This window comes from Mobula birostris, chromosome 1 (genome assembly GCF_030028105.1).
Source record: "Mobula birostris isolate sMobBir1 chromosome 1, sMobBir1.hap1, whole genome shotgun sequence".
Lineage (NCBI taxonomy): Eukaryota > Metazoa > Chordata > Chondrichthyes > Myliobatiformes > Myliobatidae > Mobula > Mobula birostris.
The window spans coordinates 12,411,594-12,435,595 of record NC_092370.1 but is presented as its reverse complement, the minus strand read 5'-3'; the positions used below and the strand labels follow the sequence as shown (position 1 = coordinate 12,435,595).

Genomic DNA, 24,002 nt, shown 5'->3' with positions numbered 1-24,002 from the left:
CCTGGTTGCATCCTGGCCTGGTATGGGATCTCCAACGCCCAGCAATGGAAAAGTCTGCAAAAAGAGGTGGACTCAGACCAGTTCATTACTGAGCACATTGAGGGCAAAACCCTCACCACAGTTGATTACCTTAAACAAGAAAGCCGTATCCGTCATCAAGAAACCCCACCATCCAGGCCGTGCTCTCTGCTCGTCATCGGGCAAGAGGTACAGGAGCCTTAAGTCCCACACCACCAGTTCAGGGACAGTTATTATCCTTCAACCATCAGACTCCTGAACCAGTGTGGATATCTTCACTCACCTCAACGCTGAACTGATTCCCCAACCTGCAGACTCACTTTCAACTACTCAACAGGTCAAGTTCTCAGTATTATTTTCCTTTTTTGCATTTACTGGCATAACTTGTCTTCTTTTGTACATTGGTTGTTTGTTGGATTTTGTTATGTACAGTTTCTCATAAATTCTATTGTAGTTTTTGTATTAATGTAAATCCATGCAAGAAATCAAATCTCAGAGTAGTATGTAGTGACAATAAACTTATATTGACTTTGACGTTTTCCCAAAAGTTGACCATTAGAAGAACATTTTTATGGACAAGTCCAACGAAATGACAAAGGAACTACTGTAATTTCCATCGGCAATACTTACTGCATTTCCAGATCATCAGTCTCTTGGGGTATGAATCTGTACAAGGCAACATATATAAACTTCTGCAAAGTGTCTTTGTTTCCTGGCTCTTTCAGCTATAAAACAAGAAAAGTGTATGTGAATGTCACACATAAAAGAACAGGAAAATGCACCACCAGATTCCCTCCTGTTTGGTTAAGAACCTGCAATACTTACTTACTTCGAGCTACAGTGAGGAAAGGGCCATTTCAGCCCAACGAGCTGTGCTGCCCAGCAACCCACCTAGTTAACGCTAGCCTAATCACATAACTATTTATAATGACCAAATAGCCTACCAACTGGTATGTCTTTGGACTGAGGTGGAAACCAGAGCATCCGGAGGAAACTCATGCAGTCACGGGAAGTACGTACTAATTCCTTACAGAGTCCTGATAAAAGATCTGGGCCTGAAGCGTCAACTGTTTACTCTCTTCCATCGATGCTGCCTGGCCTGCTGAGTTCCTCCAGCATTTTAAGTGTATTACCAGTCAAGTGGGCTGCTTTATCCTGGACAGAGTCATAGAAAAGGATAGAACAGAAACAGGCCCTTTGGCCCATCTAATCCATGGCAAAAACATTTAATCTGCCTACTTCAATCGACCTGCATCAAGACCATAGCCCTCCATACCCCTACCATCCATGTACCGATTCAAACTTCTCTTAAATGTTGAAATCGAGCTCACATGCACCACTTGTGCTGGCAGCTCATTCCACACTCTCACAACCCTCTGAGTGAAGAAGCTTCCCCTCATGTTCCCCTTAAACTTCTCATCTTTCACCCTTAACCCATGACATCTGGTTGAAGAACCACCCAACCTTAGTGAAAAAAGCCTGCTTGCATTTACCCTATCTATACCGCTCATAATTTTCTATACCTCTACCAAATCTCTTCTCAATATTCTACCTGTATGTTCTAAAGAATACAGTGCTAACTTATTCAATCTTTCCTTATAACTCAGGTCCTGCAGTCCCGGCAACATCCTTGTAAATTTTCCCTGTACTCTTCCAACCTTGTTTACATCTTTCATGTAGATAGGTGACCAAAACTGCACACAATGCTCCAAATTAGGCCTCACCAATCTCTTATGCAACTTCAACATAACATCCCAGCTCCTGTACTCAATACATTGATTTATGGAGGCCAATGTGCCAAAAGCTTTCTTTACATCACTATCTACCTGTGCTGCTACTTTCAACGAATTATATACCTGTATTCTCAGATCCCTTTGGTCTACCACACTCATTAAACAGGAAATTAGAAATGTGTGCAATAAAGGAACAGCAGTTATAATGGGTGACTTCAATCTACATGTAGATTGAGTGAACCAAGTTGGTAAAGGTATTGAGGAAGAGGATTTCTTGGAATGTATGCGGGATGGTTTTCTGAACCAACATGTCGAGGAACCAACTAGAGAGTAGGCTATTCTAGACTGGGTTTTGAGCAATGCGGAAGGGTTAATTAGCAATCTTGTCGTGAGAGGCCCCTTGGGTAAGAGTGACCATAATATGGTGGAATTCTTCATTAAGATGGAGAGTGACATAGTTAATTCAGAAACAAAGGTTCTGAACTTAAAGAGGGGTAACTTTGAAGGTATGAGACGTGAATTAGCTAAGATAGACTAGCAAATGACACTTAAAGGATTGACGGTGGATATGCAATGGCAAGCATTTAAAGATTGCATGGATGAACTACAACAATTGTTCATCCCAGTTTGGCAAAAGAATAAATCAAGGAAGGTAGTGCACCCGTGGCTGACAAGAGAAATTAGGGATAGTATCAATTCCAAAGAAGAAGCATACAAATTAGCCAGAAAAAGTGGCTCACCTGAGGACTGGGAGAAATTCAGAGTTCAGCAGAGGAGGACAAAGGGCTTAATTAGGAAGGGGAAAAAAGATTATGAGAAAAAACTGGCAGGGAACATAAAAACTGACTGTAAAAGCTTTTATAGATATGTAAAAAGGAAAAGACTGGTAAAGACAAATGTAGGTCCCCTACAGACAGAAACAGGTGAATTGATTATGGGAAACAAGGACATGGCAGGACAATTGAATAATTACTTTGGTTCTGTCTTCACTAAGGAGGACATAAATAATCGTCCAGAAATAGTAGGGGACAGAGGGTCCAGTGAGATGGAGGAACTGAGCGAAATACATGTTAGTAGGGAAGTGGTGTTTGGTAAATTGAAGGGATTAAAGGCAGATAAATCCCCAGGGCCAGATGGTCTGCATCCCAGGTGCTTAAGGAAGTAGCCCAAGAAATAGTGGATGAATTAGTGATAATTTTTCAAAACTCGTTAGATTCTGGACTAGTTCCTGAGGGTTGGAGGGTGGCTAATGTAACCCCACTTTTTAAAAAAGGAGGGAGAGAGAAACCGGGGAATTATAGACCGGTTAGCCTAACGTCGGTGGTGGGGAAACTGCTGGAGTCAGTTATCAAAGATGTGATAACAGCACATTTGGAAAGCGGTGAAATCATCGGACAAAGTCAGCATGGATTTGTGAAAGGAAAATCATGTCTGACAAATCTCATAGAATTTTTTGAGGATGTAACTAGTAGAGTGGATAGGGGAGAACCAGTAGATGTGGTATATTTGGATTTTCAAAAGGCTTTTGACAAGGTCCCACACAGGAGATTAGTGTGCAAACTTAAAGCACATGGTATTGGGGGTAAGGTATTGATGTGGATAGAGAATTGGTTAGCAGACAGGAAGCAAAGAGTGGGAATAAACGGGACCTTTTCAGAATGGCAGGCAGTGACTAGTGGGGTACCGCAAGGCTCAGTGCTGGGACCCCAGTTGTTTACAATATATATTAATGACTTGGATGAGGGAATTAAATGCAGCATCTCCAAGTTTGCGGATGACACGAAGCTGGGCAGCAGTGTTAGCTGTGAGGAGGATGCTAAGAGGATGCAGGGTGACTTGGATAGGTTGGGTGAGTGGGCAAATTCATGGCAGATGCAATTTAATGTGGATAAATGTGAAGTTATCCACTTTGGTGGCAAAAATAGGAAAACAGATTATTATCTGAATGGTGGCCGATCAGGAAAAGGGGAGGTACAACGAGACCTGGGTGTCATTATACACCAGTTATTGAAAGTGGGTATGCAGGTACAGCAGATGGTGAAAAAGGCGAATGGTATGCTGGCATTTATAGCGAGAGGATTCGAGTACAGGAGCAGGGAGGTACTACTGCAGTTGTACAAGGCCTTGGTGAGACCACACCTGGAGTATTGTGTGTAGTTTTGGTCCCCTAATCTGAGGAAAGACATCCTTGCCATAGAGGGAGTACAAAGAAGGTTCACCAGATTGATTCCTGGGATGGCAGGACTTTCATATGAAGAAAGACTGGATGAACTAGGCTTGTACTCGTTGGAATTTAGAAGATTGAGGGGGGATCTGATTGAAACGTATAAAATCCTAAAGGGATTGGACAGGCTAGATGCAGGAAGATTGTTCCCGATGTTGGGGAAGTCCAGAACGAGGGGCCACAGTTTGAGGATAGAGGGGAAACCTTTTAGGACCGAGATTAGGAAAAACTTCTTCACACAGAGAGTGGTGAATCTGTGGAATTCTCTGCCACAGGAAACGGTTGAGGCCAGTTCATTGGCTATATTTAAGAGGAAGTTAGATATGGCCCTTGTGGCTACGGGGATCAGGGGGTATGGAGGGAAGGCTGGTGCAGGGTTCTGAGTTGGATGATCAGCCATGATCATAATAAATGGCGGTGCAGGCTCGAAGGGCCGAATGGCCTACTCCTGCACCTATTTTCTATGTTTCTATGTTTCTATGTTTCATCAGTGTCCCACCATTCACTGTGTAAGGTCTACCCTGGAAATGTAAAACCCTGTCTGCATTAAGTTCCACCTGCCATTTTTCCAGCTGAGGGAGATCCCTCTGAAAGCCATGATAGCCTTCCTCGCTGTCCACCACACCCCCACTTAGCATCATCCACAAATTTGCTGATCCAGTTAACCACATTATCATCCAGATCATTGATACATAGATGACAAAGAACAAAGAACCCAGCACCGATCCCTGTGGCACACCACTAGTCACAGACCTCCACTCAGAGAGGCAACCATCTATTACCATTCACTGGTTCCTCCCACAAAGCCAATGTCTAATCCAATTTACTACCTCATCCTGAACGCCAGGCAACTGAGCCTTCTTGACCAGCCTCCCATGCGGGACCTTTTCAAATGTCTTACCAAAGTCCATGTAGACAATATCTACCGCCTTGCCTTCATCCACATTCCTGGGAACTTCCTAGAAAGACTGTGTAAGATTGGTGAGACATGACCATGCTAACTATCCTTAATCAGTCAATGTCTATCCAAATACTTATATATCTGGTCCCTTAGAATACCTCCAATAACTTTCCCACAACTGACATCAGACTCACTGGCCTATAATTTCCTGGCTTCTGTTTACAGCCCTTTTTTAAACAGTAGAACAACATTGGCTATCCACCAGTCCTGTGGTACCTCACCTGTCGCTAAGGATGTTTTAAGTATCTCAGCTAGGGCTACAACAATTTCTGCACTTGCCTCACGTGGGGTCTTAGGGAACAACTTGTCAGACCCTGGGGATTTATCCACCCTAATCTGCCTCATGATAGAAAACACCTCCTCCTCTGTAATCTGTACAGGGCCCATGAAGTTGATACCACTTTGCCTCAATTCTGTAGACTCCGTATCCATCTCCCAACTAAATACAGATGCAAAGAATTAATTTAAGATCTCCCCCATCTGTTTTGACTCCACATATGGATTACCACTCTGATCATCCAGAGGACCAATTTTGTCCCTTGCAATCCTTTTGCTCTTAACATATCTGTAGAATCCCTTGGGATTCTCCTTCACATTGCCTGGTAGAGCAACCTCATGCCTTCTTTTAGCCCTCCTAATTTCTTTCTTAAGTGTTCCCTTGCATTTCTTATACTCCATAAGCACTTAATTTGGTCCTACTTGCTTATAACTGCTATGTGCGTCCTTTTGTCTCTTAACCAGGGCCTCAGTATCTCTTGAAAACCAGGGTTCCCAAAGATTTGTTAGCTTTGCCTTTTATTCTGACAGGCACATACAAGCTTTGTACTCTCAAAATTTCATTTTTGAAGGCTTCCTACTTTCCAAGTACACCTTTGTCAGAAAACAGCCTGTCCCAACCCACACCTGCCAGACCATTTCTGATACCATCAAAATTGGCCTTTCTCCAATTTAGAATCTCAACCCACAGACCAGACCTATCGTTTTGCCTATTTACTTCGAAATCAATGGCATTGTGGGCACTGGATGCAAAGTGTTTCCCCATACAAACTTCTGTCTCCTGCCCTGACTCAGTCCCTAATTGCAGATCCAGTATGACATGCTCTTTCTTTGGGACTTCTATGTATTGATGAAGGAAACTTCCCTGAACACATTTGATAAACTCCATCCCTTTTACAGTATGGGATTCCCAGTCAATATGCGGAAAGTTAAAATCACCTACTATAACAACCTTATGTTTCTTGCAACAGTCTGCAATCTCTTTACAATTTTTTTCATCTAAATCCCTAGGAATATAGCCCCATTAGCATGGTCATACCTTTCTTATTTCTCAGTTCCTCACTGCCAGGTTCTCCAGTCTGGCCTGACTGAGCACTGCCGTGACATTTTCCCTCACTTGTAACGCCAACCCTCCTCCTTTAATCCCTCCCTCGCTGTCACATCTAAAACAATGGAACCCCGGAAATACTGAGCTGCCAGTCCTGCCCCTCACTGATGGCTACAATGTCATAATTCCAGGTGCTGATCAATGCCCTAAGCATCCACCTATCTATCATCATCAACTACTGCAGAATACCCAATCTCTGACGTGATCTTATGCCACAGAGTTAAAGACAAAGATTAGCTTTATTTGTCACATGTACATCAAAACATCCAGTGAAGATCCCATAAGGCTCCAAGGGTTTATTCACTTTAAGGCTCCTCATAAAACCCAATGCCTTCTCCTCTGTGGCATCACGATGTCCCAGAATATCAAAACAACCTTGCCTTATCTCACTATCCACCGTGTCCTTCTTGTTGGTCAATATCACTGTGAAGTTGCCATGTAACACCTCACACGTTTCACTAGCTCCATGCATAAATTCTCTCCAGTGTCCCACGCCCCCTTTGCACCCAACAATGTATGGTCCTGAGGGTAGACCTTAAGGACATAAGACACAGGACCTGAATTGGGCTATTAGGCCCGTCAAGTCTGCTCTGCCAACCACCGTGGCTGAACCCCATTATCCTGCCTTGTTCCTCTTAACCTTTAATGCCCTTACTAATCAAGAACCTATCAACCTCCACTTTAAATGTACCCAGTGAGAGACAGCCTCCGCAGCTATCTGTAGCAACGAATTCCATAGGTCCACAACCTTCGGGCTAAAGAAATTCCCCCTCACCTCTGTCCTAAAGGGATGTCCTTCTATTCTGAGGTTGTACCCTCCGATCCCAGACTCTTCCACGAAGGGAAACATCCTCTCCACATCTATACTATTTCGGCCTTTCAATATTCGATAAGTTTCAACAAGATCCTCCCTCATTCTTCTAAACTCCAGACAGCACAGGCCCAGAGCAATGGAGTGCTCCTTTTGCATTAACCCTATCATCACTGTCATTCTTGTGAACCTCCTCTGGACCCCCTCCAAGGCCAGCACATAAGGAGCCCAAAGTCACTCACAGTAGTCCAAGTACATTCTGACCTTATAAAGTCTCAAATTCAATTCACAATTCTTTAGCAAAACAATACTATGTTATTCTTGGAAGATAATTAAAATCCTTCTAAGTACTAAAGCTGGGCATTTTAAATCATAACACATTAAAATTATGCTATGACGGCCCTTGAAGATACCATGTACAGTAACACTGCAGTCCTTAGTTTCTCAAGAACCCTGCCAGATACTTGCTATAGATCCTCAGAGACTGATAAAACTTTGGGCTCTCACATTGCCTGCACAATATTGGGATGGTCTTCGGAAGGAAATTTTGTTTCTGCTACACCAGTAATACCCAAGTATGGAATGAGGACCAGGGATAGACATCATTGTCTGAAATAAACACATGAATATACAGAAAATGAAAGGATATAGATTATGTGTGGGCAGAACGAATGATGTGTTTGACACAATTCATTAGTTTGGCACAATGTCGTGAGCCAAAGGACCTGCTCTTATGTTGTGCTGTTTGAAATACTAAAGATTAGTTTTAGTTGTCACATGCACATCTTAACATCGATTCCCCACTCTAAGCACTTACCTCTTCTCACCTGCCTATCACATTCCCCTTCGTCCCCTCCTCCTTCCCTTTTTCCTGTAGTCCATTTTCCTCACCTATCTGATTCCTTCTTCTCCAGCTCTTTAAAACTTCTAGCTCTTCTCCTTCCCCTCCCACCACCTTTTCATTCTGGCGTCTTCCACCTTCCAGTTCAGCCCTGAAGAAGGGTCTTGGCCCGAAATGTTGACTGTTTATTAATTTCCAAAGAAGTACATAGTTTGCATCAGCACAGTCTCCAGTCACAGGGAGAACGCACAAACTCCTTACAAACAGCAGCGTAAACTGAATGCCAATATGTGATTGGGGAGTTGTTATGCTACCACATCGCCCTACAGAACATAGTTCCAAGTTTATTTCCAGCCACATGAAGCATTAGAGAGAGCCTTTTCTGGTTGGCTGCCAGTTACTAGTAGTGTTCCACAGGGGTCTGTGTTGGGACCAATTCTTTTTACATTAATGTCAAAAGAAAATGGATGATGGAATTCATGGCTTTGTTGCAAAGTGTGCAGACGATACAAAGATAGGTGGGGGGGACAGGTAGTCTTGAGGAGGTAAAGAGGCTACAGAAGGACTTAGACAGATTAGGAGAATGGGCAAAGAAGTGGCAGATGGAATAGAGTGTCGGAAAGTGTACGATCTTGCACTTTGGTAGAAGAAATGAAAGGGTTGACTATTTTCTAAAAATTCAAAAATCTGAGACACCAAGGGAATTAGGAGTCTTTGAGCAGCACTCCCTGAAGGTTAATTTGCAGGTTGAATCGGTTCCAAGAGGAATAGATTATACAAACAAGGATGTAATGCTGGTGCTTTATAAAGCACTGGTGAGGCCTCACTTGGAGTATCATGAGAAGTCTTGGGCTCTTATATTAGAAAGAATGTGTTGTCACTGGACAGGGTTCAAAGGACGTTCATGAAAACGATTTCAGAATTGAATGGTTTGTCATATGAAGAGCACTTTATGGCTCTGGGATTGTATTCACTGAATTCAGAAGAATGAGGGGTGACCTGATTGAAGCCTATCAAACTTTGAAAGGCCTCAACAGAGTGGATGTGGAAAGGATATTTACTATATTAAGAGGATCTATGACCAGAGAACGCAGCCTCAAAATAGAGGGGCATCCTTTTAGAATGGAGTAGTGGAGGAATGTTTTGAGCCAGAAAGTGGTGAATCTGTGGAATTCGTTGCCACAAGTGGTGGTGGAGGTCAAATCTTTGGGTATATGTAAGGCTGAGGTTGATAAGATTCTTGATTGGTTAGGGCATGAAGGGATAGGGCAGGAGATTGGGGCTGAGAGGGAAAATGGATCAGCAATGATGAAATGGTGAAGCATCTCAATGGGCCAAATTGCCTAATTCTGCTCCTATATCTTATTGTCTTATCTGAGCCACTTCAGGTATCTCCAGTGACTAATGTGTGCTTGCTGGGAAAAGTAATTTACATTTCAGTCAAAACAGCTTCCAATAAATCAAAGCATGGACATGTTTCTTACTATGAAGGGATAATTAAAAGCTTAATACAAGGTAAGACCACTCAATGATCACACGCACTTTTATTCGAAAGAACATCAATGGGGAATGGAAATGGCAAAATATTTTGATTGAAGCTGATTTTTCACAAGACTCCCATGTGTTTGAAATTATTTTCATTTTCTTACCGGAGAGTGGGAAAGTACTCTTTCTTCCCTGATGATATTTTCAAGCCCATTTTCAAGAGAATTAAATACTGAGAAGAAAGAAAACACACACTGTCACTGATAGTCAAAACTCACTTGTGTTCTAGGTTTATCTGGACTTCACATCTCATTAACATGAAAGAGGGTGGATTTTAATATTAGCAGCTTCCAAGAAGAAATTTGTAAAATGACAAATAGACTGTGGAAACACACACAAAATGCTGGCAGAACTCAGTGGGTCTCAGAGAGATCGAGGAGAGATGTGTCAGAAATGGACCAAGAGGATTTAAGGACAGGGTAGAAGTGGGAAGCAAAATTGTTGAAATTTCTTTCTCAATCTCTGACTCCATCTCTGGAGGCAAATTGTCTACCAATATCTTTCATACACCTACTATCTTGATCACACCTCTTCCCAACCTGGCCCCTGTGAAAATGTCATTCCCTTTTCTCAGGTCCTTCATCTCTACTGCATCTTTTCCCAGAATGAGGCTTTCCTTTCCAGAACATCAGAGATGTCCTCCTTCTTCAAAGAATGTGCCTTCCCTTCCTCCACCACTGATGCTGCCCTCATTCACACCTCCTCCATTTCCTAGACATTTGCCCTCTCCCCATCTTGCCACCACCTTAACAGGGATAAAGTTGCTCTTGTCCTCACCTACCACCCATGAGCCTTTGCATCCAACACATCATTCTCCACATCATCTGCCATCTTCAGTGGGATCCTACCACCAAACACTTCTTTACCTCCCCCTCCCCATCCTCTTCGCTTTCCACAAGGATCATTCCCTCCATGATTCCTTTGTCCATTTGTCCCTCCTCACCAATCTCCCTCCTGGAACTTACCCTGCAAGCGGAAGAAGTGCTATACCTGCCCATTCACCTCCTCCCTCACCTCCATTCAGGGTCCCAAACCTTGCAGGTGAGGCAATATTTCACCTGCGAATCTGCTGGTGTCATCTGCTATATCCAGTGCTCCTAACGCAGCCTCCTCTTCATCGGCGAGACCTAAAGTAGACAGAGGGTGGTGGGGGGGGGGGCGCTTTTGTGAGCACCTTCAGTCAATCCACAAAAAACAGGATTTCCTGGTGGCCAACCATTTTAATTCCAGTCCTCATTCCTATTCCAATATGTCAGTCCATGGCCTCCTCTACTGCCACAATGAAGCCACTCTCAGGCTGGAGAAGCAATACCCCAGATTTCATCTCCAATCAGATGGCATGAACATCAATTTCTCCAACTTCTGGTAATCTTGAGCAATAAACACAAAATACTGGTGGAACTCAGCAGGTCAGGCAGCATCAATAGAGAGGAATAAAGAGCTGACATTTCAGGCAGAGACCCCTCACCTGGACTGGAAAGGAAGGGAGGAAAAGCCACAATAAGAAGGTGGGGAGAGAGAGACAAGCTGTCAGGTGATAAGTGAGACCAGGTGAAAGGGAAGGTGGGTGGGTGGGGGAGCGGGATGAAGTAATACAGCTGTGAGGTGGTAGGTGGAAGAGATAAAGGGCTGAAGAAGAAGAAATCTGAAAGGAAAGGAAAGTTGATCATGGGAGAAATGGAAGGGGAGGGAGGTGATGAGCAGGTGAGGAGAAGAGAAGGTGTTAGAAGGGAACCAGAATGGGGAATGGAAAGAGAGAGAAGGGGAAGGGAGAGAAATTACCAGAAGTTGGAGAAATCCATGTTCATTCCATCAGGTTGGAAGCTACCCAGATGAGGTATTGCTCCTCCAAAGTGAAAGTGGCCTCATCACGGCAGTAGAGACTGACATGCCAGAATCGAAATGGGGAGTCCAATGGAAACAAGCGGCCACAGGGAAGTCCTGCCTTTTGTGCAGACAGTCCAAAGGTGCTCAACAAAGTGATCCATAAGCAAGCTGTAAACAGGAGCAGAAGGCCATCTGGCCCATCGAGACCATGGCTGACCTGGTCGTGGGCTCAGCCCCACCTACCTGCCTTTCCCGCACAACTCTTAATTCCCCCGCTATGCATAAACCTAACAGTGCCTAAAATGTGCCTTATGACCTCACCCCTACCGGGCAACGAACTCCAGAGATGCACCACTCTCTTGGAAGTAGAAAAGAGGCAAGGTGTCACTGAGGAATTGTTCAACGATAGTAGGAGCAGTAATAGCAGTGCCGTCACTCGAGTCGAGAATGATGCTCTCCTAAGGCAGGGGTTCCCACTGGGTCCACAGACCCCATGGTTAATAGTAAGGCTCCATGGCTTAAAAAAGGTTGGAAACACCTGTCCTAAAGGGTTATTCCTTTGATAGAAAATGTCTGTGCATCACTTTGTTTATTGAGAGGGGGTGGGTAATGAATGGGCAGCCAACCTTGACAGATCGTGGTCAGGGCCCAGTGGCATGGAATGCAAGATGACTGGGTCTCTTCTCTGGTCCAGATTTCCTCCACCTTCTGCCAGCCCAACTTTAAGACCCTGGTTGGATCGCTCTTTGTGTAGACCCTCCCCTTCGACCTGACCGCCATGGGTGACCCTACCAGGAGGTAAGTACCAGATGACTAAACTCCAGGACCTCAGGATCACAGCAACTCACAAACCGCCCCACCCCAGCAAGGTGACTGTCTTGGGGTCAGGACAATCACAGGATTATGTGCTATTTAGAAGTTACAATACAAGATCCGCAATGCAGGGTCAAATATTCGGTCGCTCGCTCAAGCCCCAGAGTAAATAATAAGACACAGTTAAGGAAGTAGTTTCATCGTTACCAGTATCACTATATTTTCGGCTCGGACTCAGTCTTCCTCCTGTAGCACTTGCAGCCTCCTCTGGAACTTTTGCCAGGTCTGAGGCCTGAGACAAAATGACGAAGACAGTGAAGGTGTATGGCAGCAGAACGCAATTTAAAACTAACACTAACGCGAGAGCTAGAACGTAGGGCGATATGGTAGTGTAGCGGTTAGGGCAACGCTACTAGAGATCAAAGTGTTGGAGTTGCAACTCTGCCTGTAAGAAGTTTGTCCTTCCCGTGGGTGCACGGGTTTCCTCCGGGAGATCCACTTTCCTCCCACAGTCCAAAAATGTACCAGTAAATAGTTTAATTGATCACTGTAAACTGTCCTGTGATTAGGCTAGGATTAATAAGGCTGCTAACCAGTTGGGCCAGAAGGGCCTGTAAATAAATAAACAAACATAGATCACAAAACAGTACAGTACAGTACAGAAACAGGCCATTCAGCCCAACTAATCAAACCTCAAACTATGAGACCATTTGATATGGGAGCAGAATTAGGCCCATGTGACCCATCACATCTGCTCCGCCATTTCATCATGGCTAATTCAATTTTCCTCTCCACTCCAATCTCCCGACTTCTCCCCATATCGCTTCATACCCTGACCAATCAAGAATCTATCAACCTCTGCCTTAAATATACATAAAGACTTGGCCTCCACAGCTGGCTTCAGCAAAGAATTCCACAGATTCACCACCCTCTGGCTAAAGAAATTCCTCCTCATCTCCGTTCTAAAAGGACACCCCTCTATTCTGGACCGTGTCCTCCCAGTATAGGAAACATCCTCTCCACATCCATTCTATCAAGGCCTTTCACCATGCGATAGGTTTCAATGAGGTTACCCATCATTCTTCTGAATTCCAATGAATACAGATCCAGAGCCATCAAACACTCTTCATATGACAAGCCATTCAATTCTGGAATCATTTTCATGAATGTCCCTTAAACCCTCTCCAATGTCAGCACATCCTTTCTAATATAAGGGGCCCAAAACGGCTCACAATACTCCAAGTGAAGCCTCACCAGTGCTTTATTAAGTCTCAACATTACATCCTTGCTTTTATATTCTAGTCCTTTTGAAATGAATGCTAACATCGCATTTGCTTTCCTCACCACAGTCTCAAACCTGCAAATTAATCTTTAGGGAATCCTGCACAAGGACTCACAAGTTCCTTTGCGTCTCAGTTTCTTTTTGTATTTTCTCTCCATTTAAAGAATAGTCAACCCTTTCATTTCTTCTACCAAAGTGCATGACCATACACTTCCCGTTACTGTATCCATCTGCCATTTTTTGCTCATTCTCCCCCTTCTGTTTAAGTCCTTCTGTAGCCTCTCTACTTCCTCAAAACTACCTGTCCATCCACCTATCTGTATATTGTCTGCAAACTTTGCAACAAAGCCATCAATTCCATCATCCAAATCATTGACATATAACGTAAAAAGAATCGGTCTCAACGCAGACCCCTGTGGAACACCACTAGTCACTGGCAGCCAGTTAGAAAAGGCTCCCTTTGTTCCCACCCTTTGCCTCCTGCCAATCAGACACTGATTTATCCATGCCAGGATCTTTCCTATAATACCATGGGCTCATAGCTTGTTAAGCAGCCTCATGTGTGACACCTTGTCAAAGGCCATAAGACCATAAGATATAGGAACAGAAGTAGGCCATTCAGCCCATCAAGTCTGCTCCACCATTCAATCATGGGCTGATCCAATTCTTCCAGTCATCCCCACTCCCCTGCCTTCTCCCCATACCCCTTGATGCCCTGGCTAATCAAGAACTTATCTATTTCTGCCTTAAATGCACCCAATGACTTGTCCTCCACAGCCGCTCGTGGTAACAAATTCCACAAATTTATCACCCTCTGACTAAAGTAATTTCTCTCCATCTAAATAATAGTCTGTCTGTTTATTTCTTCCACCAAAGTGCATGACCATACACTTTCCATCATTGTATTTCATTTGCCACTTCTTTGCCCATTCACCTAAACTATCTAAGTCTCTCTGCAAACTCTCTGTTTCCTCAACACTACCCGCTTCTCCACCTATCTTTGTATCATTGGCAAATTTAGCCCCAAACCTATTAATCCCATAGTCCAAATCATTGACATACATCATAAAAAGCAGCGGTCCCAACACCGACCTCTGTGGAACTCCACTGGTAACCGGCAGCCAGCCAGAATAGGATCCCTTTATTCCCACTCTCTGTTTTCTACCAACCAGCCAGTGCTCCACCCATGCGAGTAACTTCCCTGTAATTCCATGGGCTCTTATCTTGCAAAGCAGCCTCATGTGTGGCACCTTGTCAAAAGCATCCTGAAAATGAAAGTACATCACTTCTACTGCATCTCCTTTGTCTATGCTGCTTATAATTTCCTCAAAAAATCGCAGTAGATTTGTCAGGCAGGATTTTCCTTTCAGGAAACTATGCTGACTTTGGCCTATCTTGTCATGTGCCTCCAGGTATTCCGTAATCTCATCCCTACAATCGATTCCAACAACTTCCCAACCACTGATGTCAGGCTAACAGGTCTATAGTTTCCTTTCTGCGGCCTCCCACCCTTCTTAAATAGCAGAGTAACATTTGCAATTTTCCAGTCATCCGGTACAATTCCAGAATCTATTGATTCTTGAAAGATCGTTGTTAATGCCTCCGCAATCTCTTCAGCTACTTCCTTCACAACTCAAGGGTGCATTCCATCAGGTCCAGGAGATTTATCAACCCTCAGACTGTTAAGCTTCCTGAGCACCTTCTCAGTCGTAATTTCCCTGACACTCTTGAATGTCTGGTATACTGCAGATATCTTCTACTGTGAAGACTGACGCAAAATACACATTCAGTTCCTCTGCCATCTCTGCATCTCTAATTACAATATCTCCAGCGTCATTTTGTATTGGTCCTATATCTACCCTCAACTCTCTTTTACCCTTTATATACTTAAAAAAGCTTTAAGTATCTTCTTTGATATTAATCGCCAGCTTCCTTTCATAATTCATCTTTTCCTTCCTAATGACCTTCTTAGTTTCCTTCTGCAGATTTTTATACGCTTCCCAATCCCCTATCTTCCCACTGGCTTTGGCTTCCTTGTATGCCCTCTCTTTTGCTTTTACTTTGGCTCTGACTTCACTCGTCAGCCATGGTAGTGTCCTTCTTCCATTTGAAAATTTCTTCTATATTTGGAATATATCTGTCTTGCACTTCCCTCATTTTTTGCAGAAACTCCAGCCATTGCTGCTCTGCTGTCCTTCCTGCTAGTGTCCCTTTCCAGTCAACCTTGGCCAGTTCCCCTCTCATGCCATTGTAGTTCCCCTCTCAAAGGCCTTCTGAAATTCCAAGTACACAACAACAACCAATTCTCCTTTGCCTATCCTGCTTGTTATTTCTTCAACAGATTTGTCAGGCAAGATTTTCCCTTGAGGAAACCATGCTGACTACAGCCTATTTTATCATGTGCCTTCAAGTACCCTAAAACCTCATCCTTAATAATCGACTCCAACATTTTCCCAACCACTGAGGTCAGACTAACTGAGCTACATTTTTCTTTCTTCTGCTTCTCTCCTTTCTTGAAGAGTGGAGTGACATTTGCAATTTTCCAGTCTTCCGGAACCATTTCAGAATGTAGTGATTCTTGAAAGATCATTACGAATGCCTCCATGATCTCTTCATCCACCTCTTTCAGAACTCTGGGGTGTACACCATCTGGTCCAGATAACTTATCTACCTTCAGACCTTTCAGTTTCCCAAGACCCTGTCCAGTTCTGGTAACTTCACACACTTCATGCCCCCTGACACCTAGAACTTCCACCATACCGCTAGTCTTCCACAGGGACTACCGATACAAAATGCTTATTCTGTTCATCCATTTCATTGTCCCCCATTACTAACTCTCCAGCATCATTTTCCAGTGGTCCGATACCACTCTCACCTCTCTTTTACACTTCATGTATCTAAAGAATCTTTTGGTATCCTCTTTAATATTATTGGCTTGCTTACTTTCATATTTCATGCTTACCTTCTTAATTACTTTTTTAGTTGCCTTCTCTTGGTTTTTAAAGGCTTCCCAGTCCTCTAATTTCCCACTAATCTTTGCTCTATTATATGCCCTCTCTTTGGCTTTTAGGTTGACTTTCACTTAGCCATGGTTGTGTCATTTTTCCTTTCGCATACTGCTTCCTCTTTGGAATGTATATGTCTTGTGCCTTCCAAATTGCTTCCAGAAATTCCAGCCATTGTTTCTCTGCCGTCATCCCTGCCAGTGTTATTTTCCAATCAATTCTGGTCAACTCCTCTCTCATGCCTTTGAAATTCCCTTTACTCCACTGTAATACTGATACATCTGACTTTAACTTCTCCTTCTCAAGTTTCATGGTGAATTCAATCATATTATGATTACTTCCCCTAGGGGTTCTTTTACCTTAAGCTCTCTCTCTAATCAATTCTGGTTCATTGCACAACACCCAGTTCTGAATAACTGATCCTCTGTTGGGCTCAACCACAAGCTGCTCTAAAAAGCCATCTCGTGGGTACTTTAGAAATTCCCCCTCCTGTAATCCAGCACCAACCTGATTTTTCCAATCTACCTGCATATTAGATATGAGGACACGCAGTCCTCTTTTTATTGTCATTTAGTAATGCATGCATTAAGAAATGGTACAATATTTCCTCCGGTGTGATATCACAAAACACAGGACAGACCAAGACTTAAAAAAACTAACAAAACCACATAATTATAACATATAGTTACAACAGTGCAACAATACCATAACTTGATGAAGAAGTCCATGAGCACAGTAAAAGTTCAAAGTCTCTCAAATGTCCCACATCTCACGCAGACAGGAGAAGGAAGAAAAACTCTCCCTGCCATACCCGACCATGGTCCGACTCTGAGTCATCTGAAAACTTCAAGCTCTGATCAGCTCTCCGACACCGAGTACTGAGCGCCACATCTGTCCGAACAATTCAACCTCCTTCTCAGTCGCCAACAGCAGGCAAAGCCGGGGATTTTGAGGCCTTCCCTCCAAAAAGATTCCCAACCGCAAAGTAATGACAGCAACAAACGAGCGTTTCAGAAATTTTTCCAGATGTTCCTCTGTGTTTTCACGTCCCTCTCCATCAAATCAGAATTGTCCACGGCCTCTATTTAACGGATACGATATCATTTTTCACCGGAGGGCTGCACACGCGCCGCGCGCCACGCTGCTCTCTCTCCTCCTGCCTAATTGAAGTCCCCATGACTATTGCTACATTGCCCTTTTGGCATGCATTTTTATTTCCCATTGTAATTTGTAGGCTATATCCTTACTACTATTTGGGATCTGAACTAATCCCTTCTGCTTACAATATGTACCTACTTACACAGTAATGATGTGCTCCTCCCTCATGTTTCTGTACTACCTTACAGTTCCCAGTCTGTTTTCCCCTAAGAACCCTCTGCAGCAGCTTCTCTAACACCAAAATAAGACTTTATGTCCATAATAGCCTGAAAATGCTCGATCTCATCCACTCTTGGAAGTTAAGGAGGCTCAAGCCTGGTTGGTCCTTGGACAGGAGAGCACCTGGGAGTACCATGCGCCGTAGTCATGGGCAGCACAGGAGTGTAGTGGTTAGTGTAATGCTATTACAGTGCCAATGACCCAGTTGATGCCTCATAAAGGTGATATCCATCATTAAGGACCCTCATCCCCACGACATGCCCTCTTTTCATTGATACCATCACAGAGGAGGTACAGGAGCCTGAAGCCACACACTCAATGTTTTAGGAACTGCTCCATCCCCATCGCCGTCCGATTTCTGAATGGACAATGAACCAATGGAATTCAAGTTCAATTACCATTCAATCAATACAAGAACACAGGCAAATGAAGCAGCATTCCCCTGGGGCCAAGGCGCAAAACACATTACCAACAGCAAACAGCACACTACACATAACACAAATAGCACTAATGGTTACAATTTCAGAAAAACATACAGTCACAAAGATAAAAAAATCATAGACTAAGTCCCTGAGTGGCATGACTGTAGAATTGACGGTAAGTTGTCCTGGCAACACACATCAAAGTTGCTGGTGAACGCAGCAGGCCAGGCAGCATCTCTAGGAAGAGGTACAGTCGATGTTGCAGGCCGAGACCCTTCATCAGGACTAACTGAAGGAAGAGCTAGTAAGAGATTTGAAAGTGGGAGGGGGAGGGGGAGATCCAAGATGATAGGAGAAGACAGGAGGGGGAGGGATGGAGCCAAGAGCTGGACAGGTGATTGGCGAAGGGATATGAGAGGATCATGGGACAGGAGGCCCAGGGAGAAAGAAAAGGGGGAGGGAGGAAAAAACCCAGAGGATGGGCAAGGGGTATAGTGGGAGGGACAGAGGGAGAAAAAGGAGAGAGAAAGAAACATTGTGTGTATATAAATAAATAATGGATGGGGTATGAGGGGGAGGTGGGGCATTAGCAGAAGTTAGAGAAGTCAATGTTCATGCCATCACGTTGGAGGCTACCCAGATGGAATATAAGGTGTTGTTCCTCCAACCTGAGTGTGGCTTCATCTTTACAGTAGAGGAGGCCGTGGACAGACATATCAGAATGGGAATGGGATGTGGGATTAAAATGTGTGGCCAGCTGGGGTGATATACTGCATCCGGTGCTCCCGATGTGGCCTTCTATATATTGGTGAGACCTGACGCAGACTGGGAGATCGTTTTGCTGAACACCTACGCTCTGTTCGCCAGAGAAAGCAGGATCTCCCAGTGGCCACACATTTTAATTCCACATCCCATTCCCATTCTGATATGTCTGTCCACGGCCTCCTCTACTGTAAAGATTAAGCCACACTCAGGTTGGAGGAACAACACCTTATATTCCGTCTGGGTAGCCTCCAACCTGATGGCATGTACATTGGCTTCTCTAACTTCTGCTAATGCTCCACCTCCCCCTCGTACCCCATCTGTTATTTAGTTATATACACACAATCTTTCTCTCTCTCCTTTTTCTCCCTCTGTCCCTCTCACTATACCCCTTGCCCATCCTCTGGGCTTTTCCCCCCCTCCCCCTTTTCCTTCTCCCTGGGCCTCCTGTCCCATGATCCTCTCATATCCCTTTTGCCAATCAACTGTCCAGCTCTTGGCTCCATCCCTCCCCCTCCTGTCTTCTCCTATCATTTTGGATATCCCCCTCCCCCTCCAACTTTCAAATCCCTTACTCACTCTTCCTTCAGTTAGTCCTGACGAAGGGTCTCGGCCCGAAACTTCAACTGTACCTCTTCCTAGAGATGCTGCCTGGCCTGCTGCGTCCACCAGCAACTTTGATGTGTGTTGCTTGAATTTCCAGCATCTGCAGAATTCCTCGTGTTTCCGCAAGTTGTCCTGGTCAAGCTTGTTGTTCCACCTAACGGACACTGGAGGGCAGCACTGAGCGAACACTGGACAGCAGTACCAATGGGAAGCACCAGCCAACATCCCAAGTACGGATTCTAGCGTGCCCCACACTGCCTCAGTGTCTCCTGTCCTGGTCGGCCACAGCAGGCACCCTACAGCCCAGGCCTAGTCATTGCCACAACTGAGGCAGCACAGCCCTAATGCCATTGCTCCCACCAGTGAACCAGTAAACTGGACTTCCAGTATTCTATGTTAGCCATGTCCAACAGGGTCTTGTGATCACAATATAAACGTCTAATACAATCAATCACATTGCACGTCGTCCAACCGCACGTGACAAGTCCAGACAACACAGCAACATTACGGAATAGGAACTCGCTGATGGGACAATCGTGCAGTACTCAATGTTCTTAGTATCCAGCAGTGACTTGCAATCATAAGAGAATATATACAAGGCGAACAAACACACCTTTGATTGGACCCGGAGTGGTCGTTGCATCCAAGAGGGTGGCATCTTGCCCTACGTCAAATGTTTTTTTCCTCTCTTGTAGCTCTCCTTTTTCACTAATATTTTGATTTATATGGTTTCTATATTTATATAATCCTTATTGTAATTTATAGTTGTTGTTGTTATATATTGCATGGTACTGCTGCCGCAAAGCATCATATTTCACAACATACAGTATGCCAGTGATACTAAACCCGATTCTGAGCTTCTATCAACATATGCTCACTGTTGGCTCAGTGTATCAGAAAACTTGGACTGGATAGAAATCCAAAAGCCCACATTATCCAGATATCTATAGCCCGTAGCTAGTAATAATAAGAATAATAATAACCTATTTATAGAACACTTTTCATACAAATGATGTAGTTCAAAGCGCTTTACAATGAGATAAAGTGCAAACATGAAAATAAAGGACAAAAAGATGCTAGATAAAAGCAAGGTTAAATAAATGGGCTTTGATCTGGCAGTTAAAAGTGTCAACTGAGTCTGAATCCCTTATAGTTTTTTGGTATTGAGTCCCACAGTTTAGCAGCAAAGTTCAAAGAGCTAACCTGCCAATTTTCATCTGAGGGGAATTGTTTAAATTTAAAAGACCGGCAGAAGATGAAGTGCAGGAGGAATTATAAAAGAAAAGCAGTTCTGTGATGTGCTCTGGTCCGAGACCATTGAAAGCTTTAAAAACAGGTAGGAGAACTTTCGAATCAATTCTAAAAGACACAGGAAGCCAATGCAGAGTAGTTACAATTAGGGGGACATATTCCTTCATCCAGACCTCAAAACTGCAGCAGATCAACCATTAACAAAGGAACTAAATTCCTACAAGAGGTGAGGCGTGGTTTTCCTGCTGAGGTAACCCCAAGTTACTGAACAGTAGTTTAACAATGAATCACATGCTGTTGCCCAGTGGGTTACTTACAGAAGTGTGTGGCGGCGAGTCTGATCCTGTGCCTGACTTCTTGGACCTCTGAGCCAGGGAGGTTCCGAACCGCAGCGTTTCGTACACTGGGTCAATCTTACTGGTACAAGCTTCAAAAGAGAATAAACAGACCTGTTCAACCTATTCCTATAACTCAGATTCTCAAATCCTGGCAACCTCTTTGTAAGTTTACTCTGCACTCTTTCAACCTTATTTAATTTTTCTTGTTGGTAGGTGACCAGAGCTACAAACAATACTCTAAATTAGGCATCACCAACGTAATAAGCAACTTCAACATAACATCCCAACTCCTGGACTCAGTACATTAATTTATGAAGGCCAATGTGCCAAATGCTTCCTTTACAACCCTATCTACCTGCGACAGCATTTTCAAGGAATTGTGGATCAGTATTCACAGATTCCTCTGTTCTACCACTCTTATCAATGCCCCACCGCTCACCCTGTCAAACCTACCCTGGTTTGTCCTCCCAAAGTGGAACACCTCACACTTATCCACATTAAGATCCATCTGCCATTTTCTCAGCCCATATTTCCAACTGGTCCAGACCCCGCTGCAAACTGTGACAGTCTTTCTCGCTGTCCACTACGCCCCCAATCTTGGCCTCATCCAGCAAATTTGCTGCTTTGGCAAAGCCGAAGGAAATGCAGCAGTGAGCCACACAAATAAACCAGACGTCTATCCATTCCAAATAATGAATAACTACTTACCAATAGGCATCACCTCTTTGATACACCCGTACTGTTCGTGGATTAACAATGGGGAGCTGTAGTACCGTCGGAATCCCTTTGGCTATCAACAGAGAGAAAGCGTGTGACCATCTGTTACTGGGATAATAATCTATAGCATAGAACAGTAAACCACAGTACAAGCCACTTGGCCCACGATGTTGTGCTGACCTTTTAACCTACTCTAAGATCAAACTAACCCTTTCCACCTATGTGGTCCTCAGTCTTTCTAATTCCATATGCCCATCTGAGAGTTTCTTAAATGCCCTTGATGTACAAACATATTTGCCTCTACCACCATCCCAGCAAGAACAGTTATTATGCCTTGGAACTCCAAGGCATAAAACCAATTGAAAGGAAACATGAAGCTGGGAACATGTGTCTTAGTTTTGTTTTAGAGGTATGTGCTTATGACATGGTGGCATGCTACTTTCCTGGCAAGTGGGATTACTCTGCTTGGCAGGTGAGACTTGTGGCTATGAAACAATCTCAAGTTCTGTGGTGGTTGTAGGAGGCTCTGAGACTGCAGGAGGTGCTTCTGACAGCTCGGGACACTTCCTTCCTGACGTGTTGACATCCCGAACAGTGCATGACAATCTGCTCAATCTCTTTCTTATCTATCTCAGGCCACCAGACAAAGCTTCAAGCCAATGCTATCATTTTGACCACACCTAGATGACCCGCATGTAGCTCCTCCAACACATTAGCTCTCTGCTTGGATGGTACAACAACTCTAATCTCCACATAAGGCAGCCTCCGTCAGGAGCAAGTTTATCCAGACACTGGTAAATGGGGGAACTGGAGCTTCCCCATTCCCGTCCATTTTGGGAGGTCAAGTAGACCTGAGAAAGTGTGGGGTCCTTTCTGGTTTCCCTTTGGATCATCTCAGTATAATAGGGAGTCTTTTGATTTGCATTAGGAAGAGCACATCAAGGAGAGTGTCTCCTTTTGTAAATTTTTCAGACATTTCCTTTTCCTAAGGTAAACAGGACAAACCATCCACATTTCTATCAACACACATAAAAGTTGCTGGTGAACGCAGCAGGCCAGGCAGCATCTCTAGGAAGAGGTACAGTCGACGTTTTGGGCTGAGACCCCTCATCAAGACTAACTGAAAGAAGAACTAGTAAGAGATTTGAAAGTGGGAGGGAGAGGGGGAGGGGGAGATCCAAAATGATGGGAGAAGACAGGAGGGGGAGGGATGGAACTAAGAGCTGGAAAGTTGATTGGCAAAAGGGATACAAGGCTGGAGAAGGGAATGGATCATGGGGTGGGAGGCCTAGGGAGAAAGAAAAGGGGAAGGGGGAAGCCCAGAGGATGGGCAAGGAGTATAGTGAGAGGGACAGAGGGAGAAAAAGGAGAAAGAGAAAAAAAATAATAAATAAATAAATAACGGATGGGATATGAAGGGGAGGTGGGGCATTATCGGAAGTTAGAGAAGTCAATGTTCATGCCATCGGATTGGAGTCTACCCAGACGGAATATAAGGTGTTGTTCCTCCAACCTGAGTGTGGCTTCATCTTGACAGTAGAGTCTGAAATTTTGGATGACTTTAAGTTCCCTGGCCCCCACTGCTTTATTTTCACCATGGATGTCCAGTCCTTATATACTTCCATCCCCCACCAGGAAGGTCTCAAAGCTCTCCGCTTCTTTTTGGGACCTAACCAGTTCCCCTCTACCACCACTCTGCTCCGTCTAACGAAATTAGTCCTTACTCTTAATAATTTCTCCTTTGGCTCCTCCCACTTCCTCCAAACTAAAGGTGTAGCTATGGGCACCCGTATGGGTCCCAACTATGCCTGCCTTTTTGTTGGCTTTGTGGAACAATCCATGTTCCAAGCCTATACTGGTATCTGTCCCCCACTTTTCCTTCGCTACATCGACGACTGTATTGGCGCTGCTTCCTGCACGCATGCTGAGCTCGTTGACTTCATTACTTTGCCTCCAACTTTCACCCTGCCTTCAAGTTTACCTGTTCCATTTCCAATATCTCCCTCCCCTTTCTCGATCTTTCTGTCTCTATCTCTGGAGACAGCTTATCTACTGATGTCTACTATAAGCCTACGAACCCTGTCT

At 44.2% G+C, this 24,002-nt stretch overlaps 1 protein-coding gene across 4 annotated transcripts in view; it reads right to left on the bottom strand.

Annotated features, from left to right (window-relative positions):
* The window catches only part of stac (SH3 and cysteine rich domain), a 180,082-nt gene that overhangs the window by 51,163 nt on the left and 104,917 nt on the right, over positions 1 to 24,002 (bottom strand). For 3 of the 4 annotated variants that reach the window (XM_072252510.1, XM_072252503.1, XM_072252518.1), the window contains exons 4-8: positions 21,909 to 21,990; positions 21,180 to 21,289; positions 12,365 to 12,449; positions 9,622 to 9,689; positions 649 to 743 (exon numbers count right to left, since the gene is read on the bottom strand). In XM_072252510.1, the coding sequence (XP_072108611.1) occupies positions 649 to 743; positions 9,622 to 9,689; positions 12,365 to 12,449; positions 21,180 to 21,289; positions 21,909 to 21,990 (440 nt within the window). The remainder of the gene's footprint in view (positions 1 to 648; positions 744 to 9,621; positions 9,690 to 12,364; positions 12,450 to 21,179; positions 21,290 to 21,908; positions 21,991 to 24,002) is intronic. The other variant, XM_072252527.1, reaches the window with a different exon arrangement.